The sequence below is a fragment of the Bombina bombina genome, chromosome 3, assembly GCF_027579735.1.
Source record: "Bombina bombina isolate aBomBom1 chromosome 3, aBomBom1.pri, whole genome shotgun sequence".
Lineage (NCBI taxonomy): Eukaryota > Metazoa > Chordata > Amphibia > Anura > Bombinatoridae > Bombina > Bombina bombina.
In genome coordinates, this window is record NC_069501.1 from 7,185,779 (window position 1) to 7,204,116 (window position 18,338).

Genomic DNA, 18,338 nt, shown 5'->3' on the forward strand with positions numbered 1-18,338 from the left:
TCTTCTGTCTGTTTTTACCTTGGCTATGCTTTAACTGTTTAGCCTGCTGATGTATCTTCTGTCTGTTTTTACCCTGGCTATGCTTTATCTGTTTAGTCTCCTGATGTATCTTCTGTCTGTTTTTACCCAGGCTATGCTTTATCTGTTTAGCCTCCTGATGTATCTTCTGTCTGTTTTTACCCAGGCTATGCTTTATCTGTTTAGCCTGCTGATGTATCTTCTGTCTGTTTTTACCCAGGCTATGCTTTATCTGTTTAGCCTGCTGATGTATCTTCTGTCTGTTTTTACCCAGGCTATGCTTTATCTGTTTAGTCTCCTGATGTATCTTCTGTCTGTTTTTACCCCGGCTATGCTTTATCTGTTTAGTCTCCTGATGTATCTTCTGTCTGTTTTTACCTTGGCTATGCTTTAACCGTTTAGCCTGCTGATGTATCTTCTGTCTGTTTTTACCCCGGCTATGCTTTATCTGTTTAGCCTGCTGATGTATCTTCAGTCTGTTTTTATCTTGGCTATGCTTTATCTGTTTAGCCTGCTGATGTATCTTCTGTCCGTTTTTTTTTTTTTTAAATATTTTTATTGGATGAAAAGAAAGGCGATACATAATAATGCATTTCAAATCACATTGGATACAGATTGATAAAAGCTATACCGTTTTTATACAATGCGAATGTATAACATCCGACATTTTGACTAATATTTGATAGATTATAAAACAACTTATACAACTTGATAAGAAAACAGAACATTAGTTGGTCGCTTTGACTACACAGAAACTAAAGACTCTTTGCCCATATCAATGTAAGGATACTCATTCTACTTAATGCCTGCACAATTTACGTGGGGACGTGTCTCTCCTATTTGCTACTGTCACTCTACTTATTTATGTAAAATACTCAGTGTGCATGCATTCGTGTTTCCCAGTAGAACTTTATATTATGGAACATTTCCATATCTTTTCTTATGAAATAACCGTATTCCTCTAGTTGGATCGTGTGGTCCATTTAACGATTCCCTGGCCTGGTACGTAGGGATTATTTGTGACTTCCAGTTAGCGGCTATCAGGGATTTAGCAGTGTTTAAACCTAACTGTACTAATTTCCTGCATATTTTACATTTACATTGTGGGATTAGGTTTAGTAATGCTGTAGTAGGTTGGATTTGATACTCATTATTTTGATTGCTGATGGATTTAATATACTCCCCTATTTTTAGCCAGAAATTTTGTAGTTTGTTGCAGGACCACCAGATGTGGGGCATGGTGCCCCTACTACCACAACCCCTCAAGCACATATCAGAGGCTGTTGGGTATATCGTCTTAATCCTCACAGGGGTGAGGTACCACCTCGCCAGGATTTTGAAATGTATCTCTAACGCTTTAGCAGATACCGAGGATGTTTTGGTATTATGAACAATGTACTTCCACTCCTTTTCAGTTAACTCCTTCCCCAGTTCCCTATGCCATCTATCCACATAGTTAGGAGCTTCATTTAGTTCACAGAGTGATAGGGCCCTCTTAGCCCACGCCAATGTATGACATAGTGGTTGATCACTAAGGCACTGTTGCTCGAATAGAGTCGGTTGTCTAGTCATCTTCTCTTTATCTGGTGAAGTGGCCAGAAAATGTTGAAGTTGATAATACTTCAACCATTTCGAGAAGGCTCCCCCCATTATACCACTTAGGTCAGTTCTCTGCTTGAGTTTACTGCCCAATAAAAAATTGTATATGGGTGTCATGTAGCCTATCTCCCAATCATGCTGTGTATTAAGTTTTTGTTCTAACCCCCCATGCAGTTCTGCGTTAGGTGATACTGGAGACATCGGGGATCTCAGGGACGATATTTTACTATTACTGACTATGATGCTATCACAAGTTTCAAATACATGCTGATATAGTGGATTTGCCTTAATCCATGGTGGGCGACTCTTTCTATCCACCCAGCACAACACCCCAGGGGAAGGGGCTTTCAAAATATGAGAATCCAACGCCACCCAGGCTTTATTTTCCGCATTGCGGTGCCAATCTAGTATTTTTTGTAAACATTTTGCTTTATAGTACACTTCTATGTGGGGAAGACCCAAACCTCCTCCTCGGGTGGATCAGTACATTGTTGTTTTAATGATTCTAGGCTTTACTTTACCCCAGATATAGTTGTTTAACAGTTTTTGGAGCGTATTGCGATATGATTTAGTCAACGCATATGGCACCGTTTGGAGTACATAAAGGATTCTGGGCAGCACTGTCATTTTCACCGCCTGAATGCGTCCCCATCATGAAATTGATTTATCACTCCACCTATTTAGGTCTTTATTTAGTTCATTATATAGGGCTTGGTAATTCCACTCAAACAGAATGTTGGGTTTAGGAGATAGGTATATCCCCAAATATTTAATAGCCTTTTCTCTTGTAAAGGTGTATCCAGTCCACGGGTTCATCCATTACTTGTGGGATATTCTCCTTCCCAACAGGAAGCTGCAAGAGGACACCCACAGCAGAGCTGTCTATATAGCTCCTCCCCTAACTGCCACCCCCAGTCATTCTCTTGCAGCTCTCGACAAGAAAGGAAGTATCAAGAGAGATGTGGTGACTTAGTGTAGTTTTTACCTTCAATCAAAAGTTTGTTATTTTTAAATGGTACCGGCGTTGTACTGTTTTTACTCTCAGGCAGAAATTGGAAGAAGACTTCTGCCTGGAGGTTTGATGATCTTAGCGGTTTGTAACTAAGGTCCATTGCTGTTCTCACACATAACTGAAGAGTATGGAAAGAAAACTTCAGTTGGGGGGACGGTCTGCAGATTGCCTGTTTTGAGGTATGTTCAGTATATTTTTTTCTAGAGAGATAAGGTCTAGAAAATGCTGACAGTGCCTGGTATATTTAAGGTAAGCCTGATACAGTGATTTAACAACAACTGGGATCATGCTTGCAAAAAGGGATAATATTCATGTTAAAACCTATATTACTTAGTGTAAAAACGTTTGCATGATTTATAAATAAAAACGTTTTTTCTCTGAGGGTGATAAATCTTTATTTGGGGCCTAATTTCCACATGGCTTGTTAGATTACTCCTATGAGTACTTTTTTAAGGCCCTCTGACTTTGAGTGCATGGTGGGAGGGGCCTATTTTCATTTTCAGTCTGAGACATCCAGCTTCCCTGAAGGAGTCCTCTGGCTTATAGGACCTCTATAGAGGGTTTTTTTTCCTGCAAAAATCGTTTTTAAGGGCAGGTAGGAGCCACAGCAGGGCTGTGGCAGTGTGTTTGACTGTTAACAGGTTTAATGTTTTTCTAATTTGTTTTTGGGCCTGAGGGGTTAATCATCCATTTGCAAGTGGGTGCAATGCTGCTTTAGTCCCTTATACACACAGTAAAAAATTTCGTAGAGTTTACTACTTTTTTTCACTGTTTTGCAGTTTATGTGGTAGTTTTTTTCTCTTAAAGGCACAGTACCGTTTTTTATTATTGCTTTTTTCACATTTATTAAAGTGTTTTCCAAGCTTGCTGGTCTCATTACTAGTCTGTTAAACATGTCTGACATAGAGGAAACTCCTTGTTCATTATGTTTAGAAGCCATTGTGGAACCCCCTCTTAGAATGTGTACTAAATGCACTGACCTTTCTATAAGTTATAAAGATTTATCACCTGAGGTTTCTGAGACTGACAAAAGGGAGGTTATGCCATCTAGCTCTCCCCACGTGTCAGAACCTATAACTCCCGCTCAAGGGATGCAAAGTACATCTAGCGCGTCCAATGCATTTACTTTACAAGACATGGCAGCAGTTATGAATCATACCCTCACTGAGGTATTGTCCAAACTTCCAGGGTTACAAGGAAAGCGAGACAGCTCTGGGGCTAGAACAAATACAGAGCTTTCTCCAACATTGGTGTGTCCGGTCCACGGCATCATTCTTACTTGTGGGAATATCTCTTCCCCAACAGGAAATGGCAAAGAGTCCCAGCAAAGCTGGCCATATAGTCCCTCCTAGGCTCCGCCCACCCCAGTCATTCTCTTTGCCGTTGCACAGGCAACATCTCCACGGAGATGGTTAAGAGTATGTGGTGTTTAGTTGTAGTTTTTTATTCTACTATCAAGAGTTTGTTATTTTAAAATAGTGCTGGTATGTACTATTTACTCTGAAACAGAAAAAGATGAAGAATTCTGTTTGTGAGAGGAAGATGATTTTAGCAGACAGTAACTAAAATCCCTTGCTGTTTCCACATAGGACTGTTGAGATGAAGTAACTTCAGTTGGGGGAAACAGTTAGCAGACTTTTCTGCTTAAGGTATGACTAGCCATATTTCTAACAAGACTGTGTAATGCTGGAAGGCTGTCATTTCCCCTCATGGGGACCGGTAAGCCATTTTCTTAGTCTCAAGCAGAATAAAGGGCTTAATATGGGCTATAAAACTGGTAGACACTTTTATGGGCAAAATCGATTGCTTTATTTGGGCATTTTATACATGTTTATGCTGGTAATTCACACTTATAAACTTGGGGAACGTTTTTTAACGTCAGGCACTATGTTAGACACCTTTTCCAGTCAGGAAGGGCCTTATCAGTTATAGGCTGAGCCTCATTTTCGCGCCATTACTGCGCAGTTGTTTTTGAGAGCAAGACATGCAGATGCATGTGTGAGGATCTGAAAATAGTTGGAAAAGCTCCTAGAAGGCGTCATTTGGTATCGTATTCCCCTCTGGGCTTGGTAAAGTCGCAGCAAAGGCTGTAGCTGGGACTGTAGAGGGGTTAAAACTGTAACCGGTTTCGGTTTTGTTATTTTAAGGGTTAAAGCTCTGAAAATTGGTGTGCAATACTTTTAATGCTTTAAGACACTGTGGTGAAATTTTGGTAAAATTTGAACAATTCCTTCATATTTTTTCACATATTCAGTAATAAAGTGTGCTCTGTTTAAAATTTAAAGAGACAGTAACGGTTTTGTTTTAAAACGGTTTTTGTGCTTTATTGACAAGTTTAAGCCTGTTTAACATGTCTGTGCCTTCAGATAAGCTATGTTCTATATGTATGAAAGTCAATGTGTCTCCCCCTTCAAAATTGTGTGATAATTGTGCCATAGCGTCCAAACAAAGTAAGGACAGTACTGTCACAGATAATGAAGTTGCCCAAGATGATTCATCAGATGAAGGGAGTAGACATGGTTCTACATCATCTCCTTCTGTGTCTACACCAGTTTTGCCCACGCAGGAGGCCCCTAGTACTTCTAGCGCGCCAATGCTTATTACCATGCAACAATTGACGGCTGTAATGGATAAATCTATAGCAAATATTTTATCCAAAATGCCTGCATATCAAAGAAAGCGCGATTGCTCTGTTTTAAACACTGAAGAGCAGGAGGGCGCCGATGATAATTGCTCTGTCATACCCTCACACCAATCTGAAGGGGCCATGAGGGAGGTTTTGTCAGATGGGGAAATTTCAGATTCAGGAAAAATTTCTCAACAGGCTGAACCTGATGTTGTGACATTTAAATTTAAATTAGAACATCTCTGCGCGCTGCTTAAGGAGGTGCTATCTACTCTGGATGATTGTGACAACCTGGTCATTCCAGAAAAATTATGCAAGATGGACAAGTTCCTAGAGGTTCCGGTGCACCCCGACGCATTTCCTATACCCAAGCGGGTGGCGGACATAGTGAATAAGGAATGGGAGAAGCCCGGCATACCTTTTTTTCCCCCTCCTATATTTAAGAAATTATTTCCTATGGTCGACCCCAGAAAGGACTTATGGCAGACAGTCCCTAAGGTCGAGGGGGCAGTTTCTACTCTAAACAAGCGCACTACTATTCCTATCGAGGATAATTGTGCTTTCAAAGATCCTATGGATAAAAAATTGGAGGGTTTGCTTAAAAAGATTTTTGTACAGCAAGGTTACCTTCTTCAACCCATTTCGTGCATTGTTCCTGTTACTACAGCAGCGTGGTTCTGGTTCGAGGAACTAGAAAAGTCGCTCAGTAGAGAGACTCCATATGAGGAGGTTATGGACAGAGTTCACGCACTTAAGTTGGCTAACTCTTTTATTTTAGATGCCGCTTTGCAATTAGCTAGATTAGCGGCGAAAAATTCAGGGTTTGCAATTGTGGCGCGCAGAGCACTTTGGCTAAAGTCTTGGTCAGCGGATGTATCATCCAAGACAAAATTGCTTAATATTGCCTTCAAGGGTAAAACTCTCTTTGGGCCAGAATTGAAAGAGATTATCTCAGACATCACTGGGGGAAAGGGCCACGCCCTCCCACAAGATAGGCCTTTCAAAGTCAAGAATAAGTCTAATTTTCGTTCCTTTCGTAATTTCAGGAACGGACCGGCCTCTAATTCTGCATCCTCTAAGCAAGAGGGTAATGCCTCACAGACCAAGCCAGCCTGGAAACCGATGCAAGGCTGGAACAAGGGTAAGCAGGCCAAGAAGCCTGCTGCTGCTAACAAAACAGCATGAAGGAGTAGCCCCCGATCCGGGACCGGATCTAGTGGGGGGCAGACTCTCTCTCTTTGCTCAGGCTTGGGCAAGAGATGTTCAGGATCCCTGGACACTAGAAATAGTTTCTCAGGGTTATCTTCTGGAATTCAAGGAACTACCCCCAAGGGGAAGGTTCCACATGTCTCACTTATCCTCAAACCAAATAAAGAGACAGGCATTCTTACATTGTGTAGAAGACCTGTTAAAGATGGGAGTGATACACCCAGTTCCAATGAAGGAACAAGGAATGGGATTTTACTCAAATCTGTTCGTAGTTCCCAAAAAAGAGGGAACCTTCAGACCAATTCTGGATTTAAAGATCCTAAACAAATTTCTCAGGGTGCCATCGTTCAAAATGGAAACCATTCGAACGATTCTACCCACTATCCAGGAAGGTCAATTTATGACTACCGTGGATCTAAAGGATGCATACCTACATATTCCTATCCACAAAGAACATCATCAGTTCCTAAGGTTCGCCTTTCTGGACAAACATTACCAGTTTGTGGCCCTCCCATTCGGGTTAGCCACTGCTCCAAGGATTTTCACAAAGGTACTCGGATCCCTTCTAGCGGTTTTAAGACCGAGGGGCATTGCAGTAGTACCATACTTGGACGACATTCTAATACAAGCGTCGTCCCTTTCAAAAGCAAAGGCTCATACAGACATCGTTCTGGCCTTTCTCAGATCTCACGGATGGAAGGTGAACATAGAAAAAAGTTCTCTGTCTCCGTCGACAAGAGTTCCCTTCTTGGGAACAATAATAGATTCCTTAGAAATGAGGATTTTTCTGACAGATGTCAGAAAGTCAAAACTTCTAAGCGCTTGTCAAGTTCTTCATTCTGTTCCACGCCCTTCCATAGCTCAGTGCATGGAAGTAGTAGGGTTGATGGTTGCAGCAATGGACATAGTTCCTTTTGCGCGAATTCATCTAAGACCATTACAACTGTGCATGCTGAAACAGTGGAATGGGCACTATACAGACTTGTCTCCAGTGATTCAAGTAGATCAGAAGACCAGAGATTCACTCCGTTGGTGGCTAACCCTGGACCACCTATCCCAGGGAATGAGCTTCCGCAGACCAGAGTGGGTCATTGTCACGACCGACGCCAGTCTAGTGGGCTGGGGCGCGGTCTGGGAATCCCTGAAAGCTCAGGGACTATGGTCTCGGGAAGAGTCTCTTCTCCCGATAAACATTCTGGAACTAAGAGCGATATTCAATGCTCTCAGGGCTTGGCCTCAGCTTGCAAAGGCCAGATTCATAAGATTGCAATCAGACAACATGACGACTGTTGCGTATATCAATCATCTGGGGAACAAGGAGTTCCCTGGCGATGAAAGAAGTGACCAAAATAATACAATGGGCGGAGGATCACTCCTGCCACCTATCTGCGATCCACATCCCAGGTGTGTACAACTGGGAAGCGGATTATCTGAGTCGTCAGACATTCCATCCGGGGGAGTGGGAACTCCACCCGGAGATCTTTGCCCAGTTGACTCAATTATGGGGCATTCCAGACATGGATCTGATGGCGTCTCGTCAGAACTTCAAGGTTCCTTGCTACGGGTCCAGATCCAGGGATCCCAAGGCGACTCTAGTGGATGCACTAGTAGCGCCTTGGAACTTCAAACTAGCTTATGTGTTTCCACCGTTTCCTCTCATTCCCAGGCTGGTAGCCAGGATCAAACAGGAGAGGGCCTCGGTGATCTTGATAGCTCCTGCGTGGCCACGCAGGACTTGGTATGCAGACCTGGTGAATATGTCATCGGTTCCACCATGGAAGCTACCTTTGAGACAGGACCTTCTTGTTCAGGGTCCATTCGAACATCCAAATCTGGTCTCCCTCCAGCTGACGGCTTGGAGATTGAACGCTTGATTTTATCAAAGCGTGGGTTTTCAGATTCTGTGATAGATACTCTGGTTCAAGCCAGAAAACCGGTAACTAGAAAGATTTACCATAAAATATGGAAAAGATATATCTGCTGGTGTGAATCCAAGGGATTCCCATGGAATAAGATAAAAATTCCTAAGATTCTTTCCTTTCTACAAGAAGGTTTGGATAAAGGATTATCTGCGAGTTCTCTTAAGGGACAGATTTCTGCTTTATCTGTCTTACTACACAAACGACTGGCAGCTTTGCCAGATGTACAAGCATTTGTTCAGGCTTTGGTTAGGATCAAGCCTGTTTACAGACCTTTGACTCCTCCCTGGAGTTTAAATCTAGTTCTTTCAGTTCTTCAAGGGGTTCCGTTTGAACCTTTACATTCCATAGATATTAAGTTGTTATCTTGGAAGGTTTTGTTTTTGGTTGCTATTTCTTCTGCTAGAAGAGTTTCTGAGTTATCTGCTCTGCAGTGTACTCCGCCCTATCTGGTGTTCCATTCAGATAAGGTTGTTTTGCGTACTAAGCCTGGTTTTCTACCAAAGGTTTTTTCCAACAAAAATATTAATCAGGAGATAGTTGTACCTTCTTTGTGTCCGAATCCAGTTTCAAAGAAGGAACGTTTGCTACACAATCTAGATGTAGTCCGTGCTCTAAAATTCTACTTAGAAGCTACAAAAGAGTTCAGACAAACTTCTTCTTTGTTTGTCGTCTATTCTGGTATAAGGAGAGGTCAAAAAGCAACTTCTACCTCTCTTTCCTTTTGGCTTAAAAGCATCATCTGATTGGCTTATGAGACTGCCGGACGGCAGCCTCCTGAAAGAATCACAGCTCACTCCACTAGGGCTGTAGCTTCCACATGGGCCTTCAAGAACGAGGCTTCTGTTGATCAGATATGTAAGGCAGCGACTTGGTCTTCTCTGCACACTTTTGCCAAATTTTACAAATTTGATACTTTTGCTTCTTCGGAGGCTATTTTTGGGAGAAAGGTTTTGCAAGCCGTGGTGCCTTCCGTTTAGGTAACCTGATTTGCTCCCTCCCTTCATCCGTGTCCTAAAGCTTTGGTATTGGTTCTCACAAGTAAGGATGACGCCGTGGACCGGACACACCAATGTTGGAGAAAACAGAATTTATGCTTACCTGATAAATTACTTTCTCCAACGGTGTGTCCGGTCCACGGCCCGCCCTGGTTTTTTAATCAGGTCTGATGAATTATTTTCTCTAACTACAGTCACCACGGTACCATATGGTTTCTCCTATTTTTTCCTCCTGTCCGTCGGTCGAATGACTGGGGTGGGCGGAGCCTAGGAGGGACTATATGGCCAGCTTTGCTGGGACTCTTTGCCATTTCCTGTTGGGGAAGAGATATTCCCACAAGTAAGGATGACGCCGTGGACCGGACACACCGTTGGAGAAAGTAATTTATCAGGTAAGCATAAATTCTGTTTTCTGACGCTTTAGTAGCTATGTCTGATATACCCTCACAATGTGCAGAAGTTGAAGCAGGAGAGCTTCTATCTGTGGGTGACTTCTCTGATTCAGGGAAGGCGTCACTTCAGTCTGACTCTGAAATGACGGCATTTAAATTTAAGCTTGAACACCTCCGCGTGTTGCTCAGGGAGGTTTTAGCGACTCTGGATGACTGTGACACCATTGCAGTCCCAGAGAAATTGTGTAAAATGGACAAATACTTTGCAGTGCCTGTTTACACTGATGTTTTTCCAATCCCTAAGAGGTTTTCAGAAATTATTACTAAGGAATGGGATAGACCAGGTGTGCCGTTCTCTCCCCCTCCTGCTTTTAAGAAAATGTTTCCTATAGATGCCGCTACACGGGACTTGTGGCAGACCCTCCCTAAGGTGGAGGGAGCAGTCTCTACCCTAGCTAAGCGTACAACTATTCCTGTCGAGGACAGTTGTGCTTTCCTAGATCCTATGAATAAGAAATTAGAGGGTTTCCTTAAGAAAATCTTTATACAACAAGGTTTTATTCTCCAGCCTCTTGCATGCATTGCCCCAGTCACTGCTGCAGCGGCTTTCTGGTTCGAGTCTCTGGAGGAGGCTTTACAGGTAGAGACCCCGTTGGATGATATCCTTGACAGGCTTAAAGCTCTTAAGTTAGCCAATTCATTTATTTCTGACGCCGTTTTTCATTTAACCAAGCTAACGGCTAAAAATTCAGGTTTTGCCATTCAGGCACGTAGGGCGCTATGGCTTAAATCCTGGTCAGCTGATGTCACTTCAAAGTCTAAACTTCTCAAGATCCCCTTCAAAGGGCAGACCCTATTTGGGCCTGGACTGAAGGAGATCATTTCTGATATTACTGGAGGAAAAGGCCACGCCCTTCCCCAGGATAGTTCCAACAAGTTAAGGACCAAACAAACTAATTTTCATTCCTTTCAAAACTTCAAGAGTGGCACAGCTTCATCTCCCTCTTCTACAAAACAAGAGGGAAATTTTGCCCAGTCCAAGCTAGTCTGGAGACCTAACCAGGCTTGGAACAAGGGGAAACAGGCCAAAAAGCCTGCTGCTGCCTCTAAGACAGCATGAAGGATTAGCCCCCGATCCGGGAACGGATCTAGTGGGGGGCAGACTTTTTCTCTTCACCCAGGCTTGGGCAAGAGACGTCCAGGATCCCTGGGCTCTGGAGATTGTTTCCCAGGAATATCTTCTGGATTTCAAAGCTTCATCTCCAAAGGGGAGATTTCATTTCTCACAATTATCTGCAAACCAGATAAAGAGAGAGGCATTCTTACATTGCGTTCAAGACCTACTAGTTATGGGAGTGATCCACCCAGTTCCAAAGGAGGAACAGGGGCAGGGCTTCTATTCAAATCTGTTTATAGTTCCCAAGAAAGAGGGAACTTTCAGACCAATCTTGGATCTCAAGATCCTAAACAAATTTCTCAGGGTCCCATCCTTCAAGATGGAGACTATTCGAACCATCCTACCTATGATCCAGGAGGGTCAATATATGACTACCGTGGATTTAAAGGATGCTTATCTACATATTCCAATACACAGGGATCATCATCAGTTTGGTAATGCCTGTCTAGGAAGGCAAACCTGAGAGTTTGTGGCTCTTCCCTTTGGGTTAGCCACGGCACCAAGAATCTTTACGATGGTTCAAGGGTCCCTTCTGGCGGTTCTAAGACCGCGGGGTATAGCAGTAGCTCCTTACCTAGACGACATCCTGATACAGGCGTCAACTTTTCAAATCGCCAGGTCCCATACGGACATTATTCTGGCATTCCTAAGGTCTCACGGGTGGAAGGTGAACGAAGGAAAGAGTTCTCTCTCACCTCTCACAAGAGTTTCCTTCCTAGGAACTCTGATAGATTCAGTAGAAATGAAGATTTATCTGACAGAGGTCAGGTTGTCAAAACTTCTTACTTCCTGCCGTGCTCTTTATTCCATTTCTCGTCCGTCAGTGGCTTAGTGTATGGAGGTAATCGGATTAATGGTAGCGGCAATGGACATAGTTCCGTTTGCCCGCCTACATCTCAGACCACTGCAACTTTGCATGCTCAATCAATGGAATGGGGATTACACAGATTTGTCCCCTCTACTAAATCTGGATCAAGAGACCAGCGATTCTCTTCTCTGGTGGCTATCTCGGGTCCATCTGTCCAAGGGAATGAGTTTCCGCAGGCCAGAATGGACTATAGTAACGACAGATGCCAGCCTTCTAGGCTGGGGTGCAGTCTGGAACTCCCTTGAAGGCTCAGGGTTCGTGGACTCAGGAGGAGGCCCTCCTTCCGATTAACATTCTGGAACTAAGAGCGATATTCAATGCTCTTCAGGTTTGGCCTCAGCTAGCTGCGGTCAGGTTCATCAGATTTCAGTCGGACAACATCATGACTGTAGCCTATATCAACCATCAGGGGGGAACAAGGAGCCCCCTGGCAATGTTGGAGGTTTCAAAGATAATTCTATGGGCAGAGGTTCACTCTTGCCATCTCTCAGCTATCCATATCCCAGGAGTAGAGAACTGGGAGGCGGATTTTCTAAGTCGGCAGACTTTTCATCCGGGGGAGTGGGAGCTCCATCCGGAGGTATTTGCCCAGTTGATCCAACTTTGGGGCAAACCAGAACTGGATCTCATGGCGTCTCGTCAGAACGCCAAGCTTCCTTGTTACGGGTCCAGGTCCAGGGTTCCCAAGGCAGCGCTGATAGATGCTCTAGCAGCGCCCTGGTCCTTCAGCCTGGCTTATGTGTTTCCACCGTTTCCTCTGCTCCCTCGGCTGATTGCCAAGATCAAGCAGGAGAGAGCTTCTGTGATCTTGATAGCCCCTGCGTGGCCACGCTGGACTTGGTATGCAGATCTGGTGGACATGTCATCCTTTCCACCATGGACTCTGCCGCTAAGGCAGGACCTTCTACTTCAAGGTTCCTTCAAACATCCAAATCTAATTTCTCTACGTCTGACTGCTTGGAGATTGAACGCTTGATTCTATCAAAGCGTGGTTTTTCCGAATCGGTCATTGATACCTTAATTCAGGCTCGAAAGCCTGTCACCAGGAAAATCTATCATAAGATATGGTGTAAATATCTTCATTGGTGTGAATCCAAGGGTTACTCATGGAGTAAGGTCAGGATTCCTAGGATATTATCTTTTCTCCAAGAAGGATTGGAGAAGGGTTTGTCAGCTAGTTCCTTAAAGGGACAGATTTCTGCTCTGTCTATTCTTTTGCACAAACGTCTGGCTGAGGTTCCAGACGTTCAGGCGTTTTGTCAGGCTTTAGTTAGAATCAAGCCTGTGTTTAAACCTGTTGCTCCGCCATGGAGTTTAAATTTAGTTCTTAAAGTTCTTCAAGGGGTTCCGTTTGAACCTTTTCATTCCATAGATATTAAGCTTTTATCTTGGAAAGTTCTGTTTTTAGTAGCTATCTCCTCGGCTCGAAGAGTTTCGGAGTTATCTGCTTTACAATGTGATTCCCCTTATCTGATTTTCCATGCAGATAAGGTAGTGTTACGTACCAAACCTGGGTTTCTTCCTAAGGTGGTATCTAATAAGAATATCAATCAGGAGATTGTTGTTCCTTCACTATGTCCTAATCCTTCTTCAAAGAAGGAACGTCTATTACACAATCTTGATGTGGTTCGTGCTTCAAAGTTTTATTTACAAGCTACGAAGGATTTTCGACCAAACATCTGCTTTGTTTGTTGTCTACTCTGGACAGAGGAGAGGCCAAAAGGCTTCGGCAACTTCTCTTTCTTTTTGGCTAAGAAGTATAATACGCTTAGCTTATGAGACTGCTGGCCAGCAGCCTCCTGAAAGAATTACAGCTCATTCTACTAGAGCAGTAGCTTCCACATGGGCTTTTAAACATGAGGCCTCTGTTGAACAGATATGTAAGGCGGCGACTTGGTCTTCACTTCATACCTTTTCTAAATTCTATAAATTTGATACTTTTGCTTCTTCGGAGGCTATTTTTGGGAGAAAGGTCTTACAGGCAGTGGTGCCTTCCGTTTAAGTTCCTGCCTTGTCCCTCCCTTCATCCGTGTCCTAAAGCTTTGGTATTGGTATCCCACAAGTAATGGATGAACCCGTGGACTGGATACACCTTTACAAGAGAAAACAAAATTTATGCTTACCTGATAAATTTATTTCTCTTGTGGTGTATCCAGACCACGGCTCGCCCTGTCATTTTAAGGCAGGTGTTTTTTTTTTATTTTTAAACTACAGTCACCACTGCACCCTATAGTTTCTCCTTTTTTTCTTGCTTGTCTTTGGTCGAATGACTGGGGGTGGCAGTTAAGGGAGGAGCTATATAGACAGCTCTGCTGTGGGTGTCCTCTTGCAGCTTCCTGTTGGGAAGGAGAATATCCCACAAGTAATGGATGAACCCGTGGACTGGATACACCACAAGAGAAATTTATCAGGTAAGCATAAATTTTGTTTTTCTGCCTGCCTCTCTCTTCGGTCATCTGTCCGTCCCTCGGTTGCTCAGTGTATGGAGGTAATTGGTCTCATGGTGGCTTCCATGGACATTATTCCTTTTGCTTGATTCCATCTGAGACCTCTGCAGTTATACATGCTCAGACAATGGAACAGAGACCACTCGGATCTCTTTGAGGATAGTCCTCAACAACCTGACAAGAGACTTTCTCTGTCCTGGTGGCTCTCTCTAGACCATCTGTTCTGAAGAAACATGCTTCTTGAGACTATCTTGGGAGATTGTGACCACAGATGCCAACCTTTCCAGCTAGGGAGCTGTTTGGGCTCCCTTAAGACCTCAGGGGACCTGGACTCAGGAGGAGTCTGTTCTTCCAATAAATATCTTAGAATTGAGAGCGATCTTCAATGCTCTGATAGCTTGGCCTCAACTGAGTTCAGTCCTGTTTATCCGATTTTAATCGGATAACATTACATCAGTGGCATATATCAACTATCAGGGAGGAACAAGGAGTTCCTTAATGAAGAAAGAGGTGTCTCGCATCCTTTGGTGGGCGGAATTTCACAACTGTCTCATTTCTGCCATTCACATCCTAGGTGTGGACAACTGGGAGGCAGATTACTTGAGCAGACAAACATTTCACCCAGGGAGTGGGCTCTTCACTCTGAAGTATTCTCAATGATAACTCTCAGGTGGGGAGTTCCAGAATTGGACCTGGTGGCTTCTCGTCTAAACACCAAGCTTCCAAGATCCAGATCAAGGGATCCGCAAGCAGCTCTGGTGGACGCTCTAGCGGTTCTGTGGGATTTCGGTCTGATTTACCTGTTTCCCCCATTTGTCCTCCTTCCTCGGGTAATAGCTTGTATCAAACAGGAGCAGGCTTCGGTGATTCTAATTGCTGCAGCTTGGCCTTGCAGAATCTGGTTTGCGGACATGGTGAAGATGTTGTCCTCTCCCCCGTGGAAATTACCTCTGAGGAATGACCTTCTACTTCAGGGTCCTTTTCTTCATCCGAATCTAGATTCTCTGAAGCTGACTGCATGGAGATTGAACGCCTAGACTTGTCTAGACAAGGTTTTTCTGATAAGGATATTGACACCTTGATCCAGGCTCCTAAGCCGGTAACTCGCAAAATATATCACAAGTTTTGGCACACATACCTTTACTGGTGTGAGTCTCTGGGTTTCCCTTGGAATAAATTGAGGGTTCCCCGCATTTTGTCCTTTCTGCAGGAGGGTCTGGAGAAGGATTTGTCAGTGAGTTCTCTGAAGGGTCAGTTTTCTGCCCTTACTGTTCTGTTACATAAACGTTTGGCCGACTTAACAGATGTTCATTCGTTTGTTCAGGCCCTGATCAGAATCAGGCCTGTGTTTAAACCTGTTGCTCTTTCGTGGAGTCTTAATCTTTTTCTTCGGGTTCTGCAGCAGACTCCATTTAAGCCTTTGCACGCTGTTGATATTAAGTTGTTGTCTTGATAAGTTTTGTTTTTACTAGCTATTTCTTCTACTTGTAGAGTCTGAGAGCTTTCGGCTCTACAGTGTGACCCCCCCCCCCTTATTTTCCATGCGGATAAGGCAGTCCTTCGTACCAAATTGGGCTTTCTTCCTAAGGTGGTTTCGGACTGTAATATCAATCAGGAGATTGTCGTTTCTTCGTTTTGTCCTAATCCTTCTCAGAAAGAGCGTCTGCTTCACAACCTGGATGTGGTCCATGCTCTAAAATTCTATCTCCAGGCTACTAAGGATTTTCGGCAATCTTCTGCTCTTTTTGTAGTTTTTGCTGACAAACGTAATGGCCAGAAGGACACGTCAACTACTCTTTTTCCTTTTGGTTGAGGAGTGTCATTCGGTTGGCTTATGAGACAGCTGGACAACAACCTCCTGAGAAGATAACGGCTCATTTAACTAGGGCTGTTTCTTCTTCCTGGGCCTTTAAAAACGAGGCTTCTGTGGAGCAGATTTGCAAGGCAACCACTTGGTCCTCGTTACATACATTCTCTAAATTTTACAAATTCAATGTTTTTACCTCAGCTGAACCTTTCCTTTGGGAGAAAGGTTCTTCAAGCGGTGGTGCCTTCAGTTTAGATCCGCCTGTCTTGTTTCTCCCTCCCTTTCCATATTGTGTTCTCCAGCTTGGGTATTGGTTCCCACTAGTAATTAGAATGGATTTGTGGACTCTCCATGCCATTGGAAAGAAAACAAAATGTATGCTTACCTGATGAATGGAGAGTCTACAACCCTCCGGTGTATAAATTCAAGACTGCTTCTTATTATTTAGTTTTATCTAAAGCTTCAGGCACCTCTATACCCTGGGTGTTCCTCTTATCTTTCCATGTTCCCTCGGCTGAATGACTGGGGATTATGGGAAGTGGGAGGGATACTTAGTTTTGCTGGAGTGTTCTATGCCTCCTCCTGGTGGCCAGGAGTTGAATTCCCACTAGTAATTAGAATGGATTTGTGGACTCTCCATGCCAGGAAAGAAAATGATTTATCAGGTAAGCATACATTTTGTTTTTCTGCCTCTAACATACATGTCTGATAGCGCCATTCCCTTATGCTTCATTACTATGTCACTGTCGTTATCATTTACAGATGTGGAAACAAAAGTTTCAGAAAAAGGGGCAGCAGTTTGGAGGGGGCGCAAAGCATTTTAATCGTGGTGACGACACTTGTTTTCGTTGTGGCGCTACTGGGCACTGGGCATCCGAGTGCACAGGAAATGGTAAGCAAAAATGTACAGTGCAGGTGTGTAACAGTAATGTGTGTAATTACCTGCAGTATTATGTGAGACCAGTACATACTGAGGGAGAGAGTACAGCTGTGTAACAGTAATGTGTGTAATTACCTGCAGTATTATGTGAGACCAGTACATACTGAGGGAGAGAGCACAGCTGTGTAACAGTAATGTGTGTAATTACCTGCAGTATTATGTGAGACCAGTACATACTGAGGGAGAGAGTACAGCTGTGTAACAGTAATGTGTGTAATTACCTGCAGTATTATGTGAGACCAGTACATACTGAGGGAGAGAGCACAGCTGTGTAACAGTAATGTGTGTGTAATTACCTGCAGTATTATGTGAGACCAGTACATACTGAGGGAGAGAGTGCAGCTGTGTAACAGTAATGTGTGTAATTACCTGCAGTATTATGTGAGACCAGTACATACTGAGGGAGAGAGCACAGCTGTGTAACAGTAATGTGTGTGTAATTACCTGCAGTATTATGTGAGACCAGTACATACTGAGGGAGAGAGTACAGCTGTGTAACAGTAATGTGTGTAATTACCTGCAGTATTATGTGAGACCAGTACATACTGAGGGAGAGAGTACAGCTGTGTAACAGTAATGTGTGTAATTACCTGCAGTATTTTGTGAGACCAGTACATACTGAGGGAGAGAGTACAGCTGTGTAACAGTAATGTGTGTAATTACCTGCAGTATTATGTGAGACCAGTACATACTGAGGGAGAGAGTACAGCTGTGTAACAGTAATGTGTGTAATTACCTGCAGTATTATGTGAGACCAGTACATACTGAGGGAGAGAGCACAGCTGTGTAACAGTAATGTGTGTAATTACCTGCAGTATTATGTGAGACCAGTACATACTGAGGGAGAGAGTACAGCTGTGTAACAGTAATGTGTGTAATTACCTGCAGTATTATGTGAGACCAGTACATACTGAGGGAGAGAGTACAGCTGTGTAACAGTAATGTGTGTAATTACCTGCAGTATTATGTGAGACCAGTACATACTGAGGGAGAGAGTACAGCTGTGTAACAGTAATGTGTGTAATTACCTGCAGTATTATGTGAGACCAGTACATACTGAGGGAGAGAGTACAGCTGTGTAACAGTAATGTGTGTGTAATTACCTGCAGTATTATGTGAGACCAGTACATACTGAGGGAGAGAGTACAGCTGTGTAACAGTAATGTGTGTAATTACCTGCAGTATTATGTGAGACCAGTACATACTGAGGGAGAGAGTACAGCTGTGTAACAGTAATGTGTGTAATTACCTGCAGTATTATGTGAGACCAGTACATACTGAGGGAGAGAGTACAGCTGTGTAACAGTAATGTGTGTAATTACCTGC

At 43.5% G+C, this 18,338-nt stretch overlaps 1 protein-coding gene across 1 annotated transcript in view; it reads left to right on the forward strand.

Annotated features, from left to right (window-relative positions):
- LOC128652779 (ATP-dependent DNA helicase Q4) overlaps positions 1-17,629 on the forward strand; it is a 180,208-nt gene extending 162,579 nt beyond the window's left edge. Inside the window, exon 8 of the mRNA XM_053705708.1 lies at positions 16,835-17,629. Coding sequence (XP_053561683.1) covers positions 16,835-17,068 — 234 coding nt within the window. The 3' untranslated portion in view covers positions 17,069-17,629. The remainder of the gene's footprint in view (positions 1-16,834) is intronic.
- Positions 17,630-18,338: the final 709 nt, after the last annotated feature.